We start from the raw sequence: 14,758 nt of genomic DNA, 5'->3' as shown, positions 1-14,758 counted from the left end.
GAATACACGATGAAGCTTCTTCACAGATTTAGGTGTGATGAAGGTATTATGGATTTGTTTCCGGAGCCTGGAAAGGGGGGTGCAGGCCCTTCCCAGGACTGTGGTGAGGACGGGCACTTAGCTGGAGCACAGGGGATCAACCAAGACCGGCCGCACCCTGCCCTGCCCTCCTCTCCACCCAGATTGCTTCTCGGGTCCCTTTACTTCATTCCTCAAATCCCCCGTCTTGGTGCATGTGTCAAAGCCCCTCAGCCCCAGCCAGCGCCAGGGTCGGATCAAGTGCAGCCGCCCCTGCCCTGGAGTCTGACACTACTCTTAGGGGTGAGAGGTTTTTCTGGGGTGGACAGCAGCCGTCCCTAGAGGATACATGAGCACTTTTGGGGTGCCAGGACGTCATGGCCAACGAAGCGTGGGCCTTGACAAACAAGCTCCAGGCAAGAGACATCCCCTCCCCTCCTTAATAAGAGCCACCTGAATAAAGACAAAGATTTAAAACAAACAAAAAAAACTTTAGGGAGTTCCCGTCATGGTGCAGTGGAAATGAATCTGACTAGTATCCATGAGGACGCAGGTTCGATCCCTGACTCGCTCAGTGGGTTAAGGATCTGGCGCTGCTGTGAGCTGTGGTGTAGGTTGCAGACAAGGCTCAGATCCGGAGTTGCTGTGGCTCTGTTGCAGGCTGGCAGCTGCAGCTCCGATTTGACTCCTAGCCTGGGAACCTCCAGATGCTGCGGTTGCGGCCCTAAAAAGACAAAAAAAAACCCCACAAAACCCAAAAAAGTCCTTTGCAGTCATCTCTGTTATCAGAGTCACACTCACCATCCAACATTAAATTAGGAAAAGTAACACTTAGAGCGGCTGGGGGCGAGATGAAATAAGGTTCCCTAAACACCCATCACATATGTACAAGACCGCTGTTTTCTCCTGAGACCATGCACGGGCTTGCTGGGGGAATGACAGCCTCGACAGCTGCCACGTCTTGCTGCCCATAAAGGGCCACGCCCACACTGGCACGAGTTTTCTCACAACAACTCAGCTGTCTGGGCTGCCTTCCCATTGTGACCAAATACACAGGCACAGAGAGGCTGGGTCCCCTGAAGGCTCACGCAGCTGCTGAGAAGGAGAGGCAAGCTTCAACCTAGGTGCATTTTGCTGCCAAGTCCAGGATCCTTGAGCCACACAGAGGAGACGGCAACTGGCCTTGACCCATTCGACTGATGGGGAAACTGAGGCCAGGGCTGGGGATGCTCGTGGGAGGTGGCATCTCCACGGTCTTCTAGCATAAGTGCCTTCTCCCACCCAACCCGCCTTCAGGACACCCTTCCACGTCTCAGTGAGCCTTCAAAATAAGTTCCTCTGAGAAGCCTGGGAGTTCAAGACGGTCCTAGGATGCAGAGGTGCTTGGAAACCAGAGGAGGGCGTTCACGGTAGGTAAGCACAGGGTGGAGTCTGTGCTGAGTCAGAGGCAGGTCACCGGATGTCGGAACTGAGAAGGTACCACGTGATCCCCCCTAGTCACACTCAGTCCACAGCAAACCTGAGACACCACCCTCTTCACTAGGGACTCTCCAGGCTATGAGAGAGGCCATGTGTGGGACAGGGGCTCCCTCTGCCAGACCCCAGAACCCCCGCTTCCACCCATCTGAGAGTGGCCCCCTGGCCTCTGGACTAAAACCTCCAAGGGCAGTGAGCTCCCTACCACCAGGGGCTGCCCCAACCCCTCTGGATGGTTGTGCCCTGGGCCTGCTCGCTAGGTGAGCCCGTGGAAGATGCCCCATGCTTAAGGGCCGGGCACCCTGCAGGGAGCTGAGAATGCAGAGTTTCAGGCCAGTCCCAGTTCGCCGTGGGGGCACCGAGGGGGGCACCCAACCCAGGTGTGCTTCATCACCCTCTGTCCTAAAATACACAGCATGGTGTCAGGCTGTGTTTACTGGTGGATTCAAATCCATAAGGGGTGCACAATCAGAATAAAAGGACAAGGGCTGAATTGAATTAAACACTTCAGGAATTATGATATTCATGGAATTTCCGTCGTGGCTCAGTGGAAACCCCCAACTAGTGGGTTTGATGGGTTTGAACCCGATCAAACCCACCCCATGAGGACATGGGTTTGATCCCTGGCCTTGCTCAATGGGTTAAGGATCTGGCGTTGCCATGAGCTGTGGTGTTGGTCACAGCTGTGGCTCAGATCCCGTTTTGCTGTGGCTGTGGTGTAGGCCTGTAGCTGCAGCTCCGATTCAACCCCTAGCTTGAGAACCTCCACATGCTGTGGGTGCAGCGCTAAAAAGACAAGAAAAAAAATTACGGTACTCGAAAATAACGTGGATTTTTAGATTAGAGGACCTAACAGCCCACGGGCAGACTGCTACTCTTTCACTGCTATTTTTCCTTACTCCTTCCTCAGGACTTAGCTCAAGCATCACCTCTTTCAGGAAGCCCTGGCTGGCCCCCAGGTTGGGTCACTGCTCCTTGTCTGTGTTCTCTCAGGCCCGGGCTTCCTTCTGCTGGGGCTCTGACCACACACGGATGTGAGTGTCTATATTCATGACTCGTGGCAAACAACAGGCTCATCTGCACCAAATGACCTGGGATTCAGCTCCGGGCTGACCACACAGCCCATCCTCAACCACCGCTGATGAACCCAGTCTAACCCTTCAGTCTGCTTCCAATCTTTCATTCTAAGCTCATGAGACAGGCTTCATCTCCTCCGTCTGAGCTGCTAAAATGGGGGGGGGGTCTCAGTGGGGTCGAGTTGGGGCGCCATAAAGGGAGGACAGTTTACTTACTCGGAGGCCTTGCAGGCCAGGAGGTCCGTCCTTGCCTTCTGGACCCCTCAGACCCTGTAGGAGGAGAAGACAGGGGGAAAAAAGACCAGCCGTGGTAAATACAGCGTAAACACCACAGGATGTACTCTGCCCTCTCACTCTCCCTGCATAGGAAAATACCATCCCGTTCCAGTGAGGAATCTGGGAGGGAGGTCAGGAGGGAAAAAAATTCCCCGTTCCCTCCAATCCATAGCACTGAAATATCTGGTCTAATTAAGGGTGTTTAACAACCGAGATGGAGGTGCCATCACTCACACTTTAAAGCTGAGTACAGCAAGGATCGAATGCCTTGCATTAGTGCACACAAGAGCGCACACACTATGCACACACGATGTGCACATAAAACAGGTGTCTGGAACCCACGCATCTTTTGCTCTAAGCCTGGTGCCTCTGCCCCTGTATCTTGCTGCCTCAGCAAGAGCCAGCTGAGGTTATCGGACCCTCTGTCCATTGTGATATGAAATGACCGTCTGCATAAATAAATGAGGTTGTCTACGAGAGATCAACTTCCACTAAGCAAGGAAAACTGGCACACGAGGGCAGCATAGTGACCTGATTAAAGTCCGGCCCCCCTCGGTACGTATCTGCTGCCTGATCTCAGACAAGCCACTGGGCATCTCTGAACCTCGGCTCGTCGCCTAAGTGAGGGCAACGTACCTCCCTACGGGGTGGTTGTGAGGGGCCACATGAAGGATGGGCACAAAAGCCCTGACTCAGCACCCGGACCTCCTGAGAGCACCCGATTTATACCCAAATGTAGAGTGATGTCACTTAGAACACGGCATGAAATGTGAACGGGAAAAACCCTTCAGCTCTGTGGCTGTGTCACAAACTTTATGGGTGAATTTGGGCCAGAAACTCCCTCTCTGCACTTCAATTTCATCTTTCATAAATATGATTATTATATCAACAGCCCCAATTACCAAATTCGGCATAACTATTAAGTGATGGAATTGTATTTAGGTCTAAGGTCTTTCCTCTTAATAACACCCTAAAAATAAATACATGAGTGGACAAACAGTAGTAATTAAAGGTTTAAATCTCCCTTGCTCTCAAAGATTATTCCAGAGAGCTCAGGGGAAAATCCACAGACGTGAGCTTTCCTTAAGCATCAAGAGATGCCTTGCGTTTGATCTGCTCACCTGGAGAGATGCTTTATTATGCTCAACCAGACATTGATAAAACTCCCAGAATCTGTTTTGTCTTGGGGAGAGACTGAGAGATGCATGCCTACAGCAACCTCAGCATTTGGATGCAGCGGGCTGCATGCTGTTTCCATTTAGAGAATGGGAGACATTTTCTACTTGCTGGGGTTGCTAGATACAAACTCAGAATTTTCCATTCTCAACAGACGCCAGTGAAGACAGGTTCTCGATTTGTTTCAATCCAATGACTATTTAGGGAGCAACTGCTCTGCGGAAGGCCCTGGGCTAGGTGCTGCCAGGCATTCAAAAAAGACAGAACTAAAAGTGACAACAATATTGGGCTTAATGAGGCTTCACAGAGCGGCGCTTTCTACGGGGACTCCTTTAACCCTCACAGGATATTTACGTGGGAGAGGCTGTCAGTGATGATGATGTCCAAGTTGGGGAAGACGAAGAGGGTAAGAGAGGCACAGCGACGCCATCAAAGACCCAAAGTTACTGGGAAGATGAACTGGGACATGAAATCAGATGTCCTGGGTCCTAACCCCAAGTGCATTCCACGGGCACGGGATCCTTATGAGATCATACGGTGACCAGGCCCCACGCTCATGTTCATCTGGAATGCCCATTGTGGGCTCTCTCCTCCATAAGCCTGTATTAAGTTACAAACTCTGTGGATTTAGAAATGGGAGAGACAGTGGCCCTGGTCTTAAGAAACTTCCGGTCCTGGTCTCTTATCACTGGTCCCCATTTTTCACAAGGTCTGTAGGTAAGCTACTGGGTTTCTGAGCTCCTTGAAAGGGAACTTCATCACCAACACTACAGATCACACCCAATTCCATTCTACCGAGAGCATCTAGCCTAGGGGGCAGCTTCAGGACCCTGGACAGCTCCGCCGGGTGCAGGCTTGGGGTATCTGAGTGCTGAGGTTCAGCACCCTCTCTTTGTCCAGTGCAATGGGCTCCAGGTACGAGCCACGCAGAGAATTCTCACTAATCATCCGGAGATTGCGAGCGTTCATTCTCGATTGCTTCTCTCTCCTACTCCTTTCACTAAACCATGAGGTCAGGCCATGAGCTTACGCCCCTTTATCTCCAGTCTTAATATTTCACTTGCTATAAAATAGGTGGCCACAGATGTTTAAGGCGTCTTTCCCTCAAAACAAAATTTACATAAAGGGGGCAAACTTCCCATTATGACCTCCCAGATCCCAGGGTCAGAGGTCAAGGAGGCTGCCTCGCGAATTAAGCAGGGCTGGGCATCGTCACCTTCTCTTTCCTTAGTGGGACCATGAAGTAGAGTAATTCTCTTTGGCACATCTCAGAGGAGGGATTGCTGTCCTGTGCCCTCTGGAGTGAAATGAGCGTGGGCTAGACAGTCAGACAGATCCGAGTTCAAAGCTCAGTCTTGCTTCTCAGCTGTGTGATTTAATAACATCTCTGTACCAATGTCTGCACTAGTAAAAGTACAAAAATAATTTCACCCTTGCAAACAACATGCAAATGTTTTTGTATATAATATACTACAGTATATGGGCAGCCAGTACTTTTGCCAATCCTGGATCTGAAATATATGCGCGTATGTGCACGGAGAGCGAAATATGAGAGCATTCTGCATTATCTACTTTCAGCCTCGCAACAGTTGTAACGATGCCGGAGAGCTCTGGACACCAAGCCTTGGAGAAGCTGGGCAAAGCAACTGAGGTTAGAGAGACAGAGGGTGGCTTTTCTGACCTGAGCTTTTAGATAGGAAACTGTTCTAATTATGCTGGAATGAGACGTCTAAGTTTCCTCTAGTTTTACCCCAGTAAAAACATACACATTTATCTGAAGGAGGAATGGGCCTTGATGGCTTCATAAAAATCTAATTTATGGACATTTCAAAATAAGATTGGCCTTATTTCCTTCAACAAAATACAGTAACTTGAAAGCAGCAGCAGCCCGTTACCAGGATGAGCACGGGTCAATCACTAGCTTGGAACCGACTATAGCCTTATGAATAATTATCCTTTGTCTCTGACCTCTTATCAAAAATGACCATTGTGATTTGCCTGGCCTCTTCTGAGTGGTTATTTACACATCATCGAATCCCTAACCGAGGGAGAAACCAAAGGCTGAAGTGATCCAAACGACTGCAGAGTCAGTATGACTCAGAAACATGCCGAAAGCAAACACGCACCGGAAGCGACTCAACCGGCATCAAAGTGCCCAGTGGTTTCATTCCTTTTATCCGAAAGGAAACTACAGCACCAGACGGCAGACCCGAGGCCCCAATCCCGGCCTGTGTGGGACGTGACTGGGGGCTCCGGAGGTGGGCTGCCCGGGCTTTCCTCTGGGCTCCACATTGCTAACTGCATGGTCCGTGCCCAGGGGTCTCACGTGAGGCCCAGTTTCCTCCTGTGCCGGGGGCTGACAACCGTCCCCGTCCCTGGGGTGCTGGGGAGAGCTTCTGACACCACGCAGTGCCCAGGGTGAGCCTGCCTATTACCTTCCAGATCTACAGGTGTCAGGGCAGACCTGGGCTGGGGAAGGATGGCTTACCTGAGCGCCTGGTGGCCCAGGTGGGCCCTGGTGACCTCGTGGTCCTGGGGCTCCCTGGAAACATAAGCCACACAAGAATTAGCCACAATCCCCCCTCCACACAATGGGGTCCCTTTGCTGACTCTGCTTTCTTCAGAGGTCCCATCGAGGACCGAGATACTCGGCGGAGATGTGCGTTCCTAGCCGAGAGTCAGCTTGACCCATCTCTGAAAAGCTCCATCTGAGTTCAGCAAGCAGGGTCACTCCCATGCTGGTGGCCTTCCTATTTCTGCGGCCCCCCGAGAGCCCCACCACGACAGGACCCACATTCCTCTCACCTGCTCGCCCTTCAGGCCCTCTCTCTGCACCTGAGGGACAAACCAGATGTCAGCAAAGGCGGCGGCATTTTCTCCACAGTCAACCTCGCTCCCCTCCGGAGGGGACTCACACAGCAGGCTGGACTCAGCCATTTCTGACTCGTCTCTGGTTCTATCCCATCATTGGTGCGCTAAGACTTGTACCCAGCCTGCGTCACCCGCGGACTCCCGCCCCATTCCCGGAGGCAACAACTCTCCCCAGTCCATACTCCTAAGAGGATCCGAGTCCACGATTCCAACCCCTGGTGGCAGCACCACTCACCACAGAGCCCGGTACCCCGGGAGGTCCTGCAGGCCCCACGGCGCCCTGCGGAGAAATGAGCAACCTGTCAACAGAGTGTACTTTTTGTCGAGGAACAGTTAATTTATAAGGCTGTGTTAGTTTCAGGTATAGAGCACACTAATTCAGTTGTACACACCTACACACAACCACGTGTATATGTATATTCTTTTACAGATTCTCTTCCATTACAGGCTATCATGAGATCTTCAGTGTAGCCCCCCTGTTGTGTGCTTATTTCATACACAGTACCGTGTATATGCTAATCCCAAACTCCTAGTTTATTTCTACCCCCTCTCTCCCCCCAGGTAACCATAAGTTTGCTTTCTGTGTCTGTGAGTCTCTTTCTGTTTTGTAAATAAGTTCATATGCATCATTTTTTAGATCAAAAAGATATATGCACCCTAGCACTTCAGAAGCTCTGTTCACAACATCCAGGACATGGAAGCAACCTAAATGCCCACCAACAGAGAACTGGATAAAGAAGATGTGGTACATATACACACAATGGAATATTACTCAGCCATAAAAAGAATGAAAAATAATGCCCTTTGCAGCAACATGGATGGACCTAGAGACTCTCATACTAACAGGGTGTACCGACCACCTTCCCTGCTGTTCTCCACCCCTTCGAGGCCCTTGTTTATCCAGGCAAGCCCTCAGGACCGCCGCCTCCTCCGTGCTCCATCACACATGCCATCCTGCCTGGTCTTACTGCCTTCCTGTACATTTCTGTGTCTAACTCGTATCTCTGCATCAAGATGGTAGGAGCCTTGTTTTTGTTCACGAGCACATCTTGCCCAGTGCTTGGATGTGGCTGGTGCTTTTTGCAGCACTTCTCTGCTCAGGGGCATCCCTCGGTCCACCACCCAGGAGCACCTGCTCTACCAGGCACTGCATCAGGCACAGTGAGCACCCGTTCCACCAGGCACTGTGTCAGGCACAGCGAGAGCAGTGACCACACCCACGGTGCATCCTCTGCGTGAGGCCCAAGGTTCAGCACTTGGTCAGAGATCAGGAAACACTTATCCAGCAAATAACTAACACAAGGGCTGTGCTGATCCCCCTCCATTTTCAACAGGTCACGCTCTACAGAGGTTCTGTTTTCTCATCTGCTTCTCCCCTCCCCCCAGGCCGCCCAGGCTCTGACAGCTGTAAGGTCAGATTTCCAGAATGTGGGCTACACCTTGGTTCTACACGGGGCATATTTTTCAACCAACAGAAAAGTCTTCGCTGTTATGTCTCTAGTGCCCTAGAGACAAAAACAAGGACACTGTTCACAGCCAATGTCCCCACATGTGACTTGGAGATGCGACTTTTCATGTGCCCTAGAGGCTGGCTTGGGCAGCACGAGACACGTTCAAAACCTCCTGGAGAATCAGCTGGCAAAGCTGAATAAATACAGAAGCATCTATTAGCTCCTAGGGCCCAGGAGTAAGAATGAAGGACTCAAGGCACACCTGTCACCCTGCGTTGAGGTCCTATCTTATGGACAGGGCCAGTTTTCTCTGACACCCAAACTGCTGCAGTCACAGTTCTGATGCTCACACTGCTGCCCAAGACTTGAAAAAGTCACATTTCTTTACATGGCATCAGGTGTTTTCCTCAAATCTCACTTCATAATGACTCTTTAAAAACACTTTACTTTTTTTTTTAGGGCCGCACCTACAGCATATGGAGGTTCCCTGGCTAGGGGTCAATTGAGCTACAGCCACTGGCCTCCGCCACAGCTTCCACCTCAGCTCATGGTGACATTGGATCCTTAACCCACTGAGCAAGGCCAGGGATTGAACCCATGTCCTCATGGATTCTAGTTGGGTTCATTACCTCTGAGCCACAATGGGAAGCTTTACTTTTTAGAGCAGGTTTAGCTACGCAGCAAAGCTGAGTGGCACGTACAGAGGGCCAGTTCTTCTCACTGGACCTGGCTTTCTGTCTCACGTGTCATAATCGAGTCCTGCCTCAGAAACGTGTTTCCATTCCAGCTTTTCCTCTCCACGGCCCCAGCACCCATATACACACGCGTGTGCACACACGTGCTCACACTGCCTTTTTAAAGCACTTTCTATCCTCTCCAGACACTTCCATGACATGTACATGTGGCCAGCTCCAGGCACTCAGAACCCGGTATTGCTTCCCTATACCCCACACATCTTATTAATACTTCGGCAATACTACTGTCAGTATTACTAAAATCCTGAATGAACTACACACTGGAATATTCTGAATTACACTGTAACATCTTGGTGTGGCTCTCCAAACTACACGGTAACATTCCTAACTATACAGTCACCTTTTGGTGTGGTTTCTTAAACATACGGAAATACATAAAACATTCATATAGGAACATATATATACTTATATACAGATGAGAAAGATAAAAAGAGGGTTAGGTGTGGCTGAATAACGATTCTTCTGAGGTTTATCATTGCGTCTTTCTCCTTTTATCGTCACAATGTCTCATTACGACATTCATTTTTATTGTCTTTATTGCTGCATTTACCATCATCATTACACCATGCAAAGTGAGTTTCAGTGATAGTTATGAAATCAATTAATCAACACATGTTTTATCACCTGCACAAGTAATTTTACAAACGGTGAGATGAAACGTCTTGACAGGTTAAATCATTAGCAAGGAAAACTAAGACCCTATGGTCCATTCATGATAATTTATGTATATAACGCTAATAGGCATTGGATACTGTTTCTATGCCTTGTTCTAAGGACCTGACATGGACTAAATCTTTTCCCCTGAGAGACTGTCCTGTCTTAGAGATGAAGAAACTGAAGCCCAGCGAGGTTCAAGGTCAAAGAACTGGTGGGGAGTTCCTGTCCTGGAGCAGCGGAAATGAATCTGACGAGGGACCATGAGGTTGTTGGTTTGATCCCTGGCCTCCATCAGTGGGTTAAGGATCCGGAGTTGCCGTGAGCTGTGGTGTAGGTTGCAGACTTGGCTTGGATTCTGCGTTGCTGTGGCTGTGGCGTGGGCCGGCAGCTATAGCTCTGATTAGACCCCTAGCCTGGGAACCTCCATATGCCATGGGTATGGCCCCAAAAAAGACAAAAGACGAAAGACAAAAAAAAAAAAAAAGTAACAGGACCAAGAGTCTGCCCTTGCATCATTCGGTTTCTACCACCTGGGTATCGAATTTTGGCAAAGATCTATTTTACCCACCGGGGTAGCCAGCCTCCACGATGGCCCTGCCGCCTGGTGTTCAGAGCCTGCGTCCTGGCCTCCTCTCCGGACCACTGTCCGTCTGTGCGGCCAGGCGCTCACAGCAGAAGTGATGGGTGTGGCTTCCAGGATGAGGTTATAGACGTGACTATGGATGCCCCCTCTGGACCCCCAGCCCCGGCCTCAGCCGACTCACCCCACACTCTGGGGGAGCAGCAGCTGCTTCTGTGAGCCAAGCACCCTGGGCGTGAGTGTGGAAGTGGATCTGGGAGCCGCCCGGCGGAGAGGCCCAGGCACTGAGCCCTCCAAGCACCCTGGGCGTGAGTGTGGAAGTGGATTCTTCAGATGTCATGACTCCACCCTGGTGATGGCGCATGGAGGACCCTGAGCCGCCGCCGCCCAGCCGTGCTGCTCCTATATTCCTGGCCCTCAGAGGCTGCTTGAAACCATTTCACCCTCATTTTACCCAGCAGCAGATGACTCACACGGCCATGCAGTGAGTCCACTGACACTCTTTGTCTTGTCCTCTTTTGAAGGCTGCACCTGCGGCACATGGAAGATCCCAGGCTAGGGGTCAAATCAGAGCTGCAGCTGCCGGCCTACGCCACAGCCACAGCAACGCCAGATCTGAGCCGCGTCTGCAACCTACACCATAGCTCATGGCAACACTGAATCCTTAACCTACTGAGCGAGGCCAGGGATCGAACCTGCAACCTCACGGACACTAAGTCTGGTTCTTAACCAGCTGAGCCACATTGGGATCTCCCACTAACACTCTTACTACAGCAAAGAGAGCTTCCCCTGACACTGCAAGCTGGTGCATCGCCTTACAGGCAGCTAGATCCACATGCTTTGGTCTGTAGCCCCTGAGGAGTCCTGAGCAAGACACCCTACTTCTCTGGGCCTCTGCTCTCCCATCTGTAAATCGAGGGGGGTTTCGATCAGCTCAAGGGGTCCAGCAACTTTCTCAAAGACTAAAGCATCTAAGACTTGTCCCACTGGTGTCCTTTTAGACTCAGTTAGGAGGCCTTACATCATCTGAGAACCACTGGTTTCTTGACTCTTCCAACGAACACCCCAAATCATGCCATGACCCTTGACCCTTGTCTTCCTATGCCGCTGCATTCATTGTAATAAGTGGTGATAACTCAGCTGCTTCTCAATAAGGAGGGGCCACAAACCTCTATCCATGAGGTGGAAGGTTGGCATTTATGGAACACGCGCGCGCGCATACGTACACACACACACACACACACACACACACACACACACACACACGGGCGAGGTGGTGGGAAAGAGCTGTCATCTAGATCCAAACTTTAAGGATCATTCCCTCTTAGTGACTTGAAATAAACTACTTATTTTAGGATTTAACATCTCCTGTCAAGGAGCTGCGAGAATACATTAAAACCCTGACACTAGGATCCCATAACAATGGAGGTCTCAACTCTAAAAATACTCAGAGAATAATTAACTCCGCTAGAACGGAAGCCCAAGTGAGAAAGTTTGGAAGATATCAGCATTCTCCAGCCACCGCTCCTGAAAGGAGGCTTTTTTTAGCCTGTAGGTCTATTTATTTATTTACAACGTTTGCCCGCTCTCCTTCTGTAAAGAGTCAGAACGGCCGTTCCCTTTTCTTCTAGTTTCAGGTTGCTCTGGGGACTCGTCTGAGCCCGGCAGTGACCTTCACCCGACCTCTACAGTGATGCTGAGCAGCAGGGATGCGCCTCTGGTCTCGCCTGCCTTGGCTTTGCTGGATTCATCCTGCTCCCGTCCCTCCCCAGCTGTTCTCAAACCCAAGGTCTGATGTCTTCCCCCCTCCCCATAACCCAGACCACAGTGCGCTTTCTTAGTTTCCGCTGTGACCTTGAACGCCTACAAAGGTTATCATCATCACATACACTGTCCTAGCACTTCGCAATGTGCCAAGGCTTTTTACATACAGGTCCTTCATTTGAGGTACAGAAACCCTAAGCAGCAAATGCACCAAGTTAAGCCTTGCTGGGAAACTGTTCCAAAACAGATGACCCGTAGAATGATACTTTATGAAATAACTGGCACATCTTCAAGATTATAGTTCTGATAAAAAGAAAAAATGCTGCAGAGGAAAGAGAAGGAGAACAGGAGGGAGAGGAGGGGGAGTTGGTAAGTTTTTTTTTTATATTTGTTCATACTCTGCCTAGTCCAAAAAGCCATATAGGTAGCATAATATTGTAATATGTCTAGACATTATATAATAGGGATTTTTGTTTGTTTCTTAAGTGAGTTTTTATTTCTTAGAGTAGAAGAGATATTGAAATACAATAACCAGAAATTTCCGGTAGGTTGAGTTCCCACGTCCAACGCTCTTCGCTCTTCGTCTGCACTCTGTTCTAAACTCCAGCCTGGCCCCCCCCTCCCCCCCCCGCACACACCCCCCCGGCCCCGATGTGTTCAGCTCACACGCCTGCTCCTCGGGGCCTTCCCGCCGGAGCCTGGCTTACCTTCTCTCCCTGGGGCCCTGGCACGCCGGGAGCGCCGGGTCGTCCCTGGACGAAAGAGAGGTGGATGGTTAGCGCAGAAGGAACGGGCTGGGGGGCAACCCTCTTCCGACTCTGTACCTGGCCTCATTCCCAGAAGGCACAGGTCCCCCGAGACAAGACGTCCAGCCCGCGTGTGCTGCTAGGAAGCGCCTCCTCAGCTAGCCTGACGCCCCATCTCCAGGCAGTCCCTTTGGACTCGAGCTGGTGCTGCAGAGTGGAGGAGGCATCCTGAGCCAGCAAAGGACCATTCCTGAGGATGCGAGGGGCCAGCAGAGAGAATGTGGGGAGGGGGCGGAAGGTGGAGGACCCCTTCTGCCAATGTCATGTGGAGTCCTTAGGGCGAGCTGGGGAGTGGCCAAGTGTCCAGGGCCGAGGAAGGCGGGAAACGGCCGCCCAGACTCTGGATCAGGGCTCGGTAATGAGGCAGAGAAACCCAGGTCCCAGGGAGCTGGCCCCTCCCCGTCAATGCCCCCTCGAGGAAACCTCCCGGGCGGACTCCGCAGGGTCCAGGCCCTGAAAACTCCCACTGGAGCGGGAAGTGAGGAGGGGCCCAGGAGCCACCCCACCCACAGGAACAAGGAAGGCTCTGGAAGGCAGTGCGCCCATCAGGGCTCACCCCATGGAGGAGTGATTTCTGTAGGGCTTCATCCCAAAGGTGCAATTAGAAATACACTTAAGGGAGTTCCCTTTGTGGCTCAGTGGTTAATGAACCTGACTAGCACCCATGAGGAGGCGGGTTCAATCCCTGGCCTCGCTCAGTGGGTTAAGGATCCGGTGTTGCCGTGAGCTGTGGTGTAGACTGTAGACTCGGCTTGGATCCTGCATTGCTGTGACTGTGGTGCAGGCCGGCAGCTACAGCTTCGTTTGGACCCCTAGCCTGGGAACCTCCATGTGCCACAGGTGCAGCCCTAAAAAAAAGCTTCCTTCTTGTCTCACCCATCAGCCGCTGGGGGTTCTCTTGCAGAGGCCACCAGGATAGCAGGTTATTAGTTTCTTGGCTGTCCATCCAGAGATGGTCCGTGTCTACCCAAGTTGCCCATGCATTTTCCCAGGTGGTTCTACACTTGCCTTTATGTTCCACTTAATAACCGATCCTACAGGCCATCCTATCAGTACAGGAGGCACTGCCTTAATTTCCACAGCCTCGTAGGATCCCCTGTATCTACAAGCCCTGATTCATTCAAGGTCCCTCACTGATGAGCACCTGGGCTCTTTGCGATCTCTCACTCTTGGGGACAGGACTACAATGAATACATCACCTTGAACCTGTGCCATCATCCGTGGCCTTGGCCTTGGCCTTAATGCTCACATGTCATCTTGCTGGGGTTCAAATGGAGTTAGAGTGGTGTGCTCTCTGGGATCCCTCCACCACGGTGTGGAGTTGTCCACGTGTGACCGTAAGCCAGGGGCTGGTGGCTAAGCCTCCTGGAGCCCCGTGCCAGGCCCCCACCCCGTCCTGTCCTCCGACAAAACCTCACCCTCGGGAGCATGCTCAGCTACCTGCTCTCCGGTGTCCCCACGCTTTCCGGGGAATCCATCCAGGCCTCGATCCCCCTGGCAAAAGGAGGAAGGGAGAGAAGTGAAGAGCAGAGGGCATCCTCGCAGTCCATGCCATAGAAAGGAGGGCAGGCAAAGTGCCCGCCAAGCCCCACGGCGCACAGGCTCCTTCAGACACACCAGAGCCGAAGACACGCACACAGCCCAGAGCTCACATGCCCTGGGGGCCAAGGACAGTAAGTTAAAGGCCAGGGAAACAACATTTCTTTCTTTGCTGCTCTTTTCCCCTATTTGTGACCCGCGAACACCGTGCAGCCTCTCTGAACCACAAAGACACCTCATCTCATGCGTGGGTCTCCAGGGGGTTCAAAAGGCCAACGCAAGGGGCTCGTAATGCAGTTCACAAACTGTGGGC

The 14,758-nt window shown here is 51.5% G+C and overlaps 1 protein-coding gene across 1 annotated transcript in view; it reads right to left on the bottom strand.

Annotated features, from left to right (window-relative positions):
• COL22A1 (collagen type XXII alpha 1 chain) overlaps positions 1–14,758 on the bottom strand; it is a 244,154-nt gene that overhangs the window by 129,314 nt on the left and 100,082 nt on the right. The window contains exons 17-22 of the mRNA XM_021088863.1: positions 14,347–14,400; positions 12,808–12,852; positions 7,129–7,173; positions 6,828–6,857; positions 6,511–6,564; positions 2,787–2,840 (exon numbers count right to left, since the gene is read on the bottom strand). Coding sequence (XP_020944522.1) covers positions 2,787–2,840; positions 6,511–6,564; positions 6,828–6,857; positions 7,129–7,173; positions 12,808–12,852; positions 14,347–14,400 — 282 coding nt within the window. The remainder of the gene's footprint in view (positions 1–2,786; positions 2,841–6,510; positions 6,565–6,827; positions 6,858–7,128; positions 7,174–12,807; positions 12,853–14,346; positions 14,401–14,758) is intronic.

Source organism: Sus scrofa, chromosome 4 (assembly GCF_000003025.6).
Source record: "Sus scrofa isolate TJ Tabasco breed Duroc chromosome 4, Sscrofa11.1, whole genome shotgun sequence".
NCBI classification, from domain to species: Eukaryota; Metazoa; Chordata; class Mammalia; order Artiodactyla; family Suidae; genus Sus; species Sus scrofa.
Note: the sequence above shows the minus strand (reverse complement) of the source record. Positions and strands in the feature narration are given on the sequence as shown.